Consider the following 2,011-nt stretch of genomic DNA (forward strand, 5'->3'; position numbering starts at 1 on the left):
GCGTGATGATGGCAGTTTTAGGTATGTCGGAAGGGTTGATTGGTACCTGATGGAAAGCCTTCTGTAAGTCTATTTTTGAGAAGATAGTCTTACCTCGAAGTATGTTTGCGAAGTCGTGGAGGTACGGGAGCGGATAGCGGTCGGGAACTGTTATTGTGTTGAGACTCCTGTAGTCTCCACATGGCCTCCACGAACCGTCTGCTTTTCGTACCATGTGAAGTGGGCTGGACCAATTGGATTTTGATGGTCTGCATATCCCAGCACGCCTGAGCAATTCGAACTCCCTTTTTGCTGCAGCCATTTTGTCTGGTGGTAAACGACGTGCTCGAGCTGAGCATGGCGGGCCATTCGTTTCAATGAAGTGCAGAGCTTTAGAGTTGGTTGATGCACCTGGAGGTGCGAGACGAGTAATGTTTGGAAAAGTCAAAATTATGTCGGCGAATGGCGAGTTTCGATCTATGAGCTGCGGTGATTGTTGATTACTGGTTATAGCGAAAAGCGGTTTTGTAGCGAAATGGGTGCGTGAATCGATGAGCCGGGATCTTTTTACGTCTACCATTAAGTCATGATGCTGAAGAAAATCGGCGCCGATGATTGGAGAGGAGACGTCAGCGACGATGAAAGTCCAAACGAATGGGCGGCGAAGACCAAGATTAAGCTCATGAGTTACCTCTCCATAAACTTTAATCGGCGATCTGTTTACTGCGAACAGCTGCATTCTGGTTGGACGCAGCTTTTTGTGTGATGCAGACGGTGGAATACAAGAAACTTCAGCGCCAGTGTCGATCAGAAACGATAAATTTGTGTTTTGTTCTTGTAGACAGAGTCTTTCAATCGAGTATGACGTATTCTGATAGTGGTTGGTATCCGAGGGCGTTGGACGGAGTCACAACTGTTGCCGTGAACCTGATGGTAAATTTTTACCGATTCGGCAAGGCTGACGACAATTAGTGGCTCTTTTACCAAATTGTCGATGGAACCAGCAGTCGTCGAACTGCTCGATGGAATGATCGCGTCTACGCTGGCTGGAAATTCGAGGCTGACCTGAGCGTGGTGAAGTGAGCGTACGTTGTCGTGACGGTCGTTGGTGCTTTGTCAACAATTTAGAAAATTCTTGCACCAAATAAGCGGCTTCAGACGAAGTTGATGGCGCATCGGCGGAGGTGTGGGCTTGATGTTCACTGAGCTTTGGTGGTGAGCTGCAGGGTACAATCGCGTTAAGCTGTCGTAATTCGACGTTTTCCATAACGGTGTCGGCGATTCGAGTTTTTTCATCCACACCCCCTTTTACCAAGACAACGACTGCATGAACGGATTGTGGCAGACGGGAAGCCCATAAATCGAGTAGGACGGCTTCGCTTAATGAGTCCTTAGCTGTCTGAACCATCTCGTAGTAGAGCTGGCTAGGTTTTTTGTCGCCGAGAGGCATATCGTGAAGTATTCGACGAAGTCGTTTTTGCTGGCTATCGGCAAAGTAATTTGTGAGTTCAGTGCGAATGTATTTGTACTTCTCGGTATCCGGAGCTGCATCAATAATGGATCGGAGCTCGGTTAGCCTTGCGAGTGGCAATTGTGAGCATACCGTATCGAATCTGCGACCATCGTGTGCAATACCTGATGCTCGGAAATAGAAATTCAACAAATAAAACCAATTATCCACATCCGACTCAACAAAAGGTGGCATTTGTAGGCGAGCGTAATAATTTGCAGCAACATCAACAGCTTGATTGTCACCGTTTTCAACTTGTTCATCGTCGGCCATCACGTCGGGGTCACCACTTTAGACGCTGTAAAAAATGATTAAAAGAAAACTTTAATATTTTAAACTACTTTATTTAAGAAAAGATATGTGATCATGTGATCGGGTGATCGATTAAATTAGAACTGAAACTCGAACGGTTTCTTGTTTAAGCCAAGCTACACCTGCATCCTCATTGGCCATTTGCAGGTGGCCTCTATCGACTCTCGTCCGACTCTATCGACTCTCGCCCGGCGCAGTGTTGCCAGAACC

General features: G+C 46.8%; 1 protein-coding gene across 1 annotated transcript; it reads right to left on the reverse strand.

Moving 5' to 3' along the window:
* Positions 1-886: 886 nt before the first annotated feature.
* Positions 887-1,762, reverse strand: LOC129909587 (uncharacterized). The gene has a single exon (XM_055986661.1). It carries the CDS (start codon positions 1,760-1,762, stop codon positions 887-889), a length of 876 nt encoding a protein of 291 aa, XP_055842636.1.
* Positions 1,763-2,011: the final 249 nt, after the last annotated feature.

The sequence above is a fragment of the Episyrphus balteatus genome, chromosome 2, assembly GCF_945859705.1.
Source record: "Episyrphus balteatus chromosome 2, idEpiBalt1.1, whole genome shotgun sequence".
Taxonomy (NCBI): domain Eukaryota; kingdom Metazoa; phylum Arthropoda; class Insecta; order Diptera; family Syrphidae; genus Episyrphus; species Episyrphus balteatus.

Bases quoted from the DNA above. Each gene is read 5' to 3' on its own strand.
- LOC129909587 (XM_055986661.1), bottom strand. From the start codon at position 1,762: ATGGCCGACGATGAACAAGTTGAAAACGGTGACAATCAAGCTGTTGAT.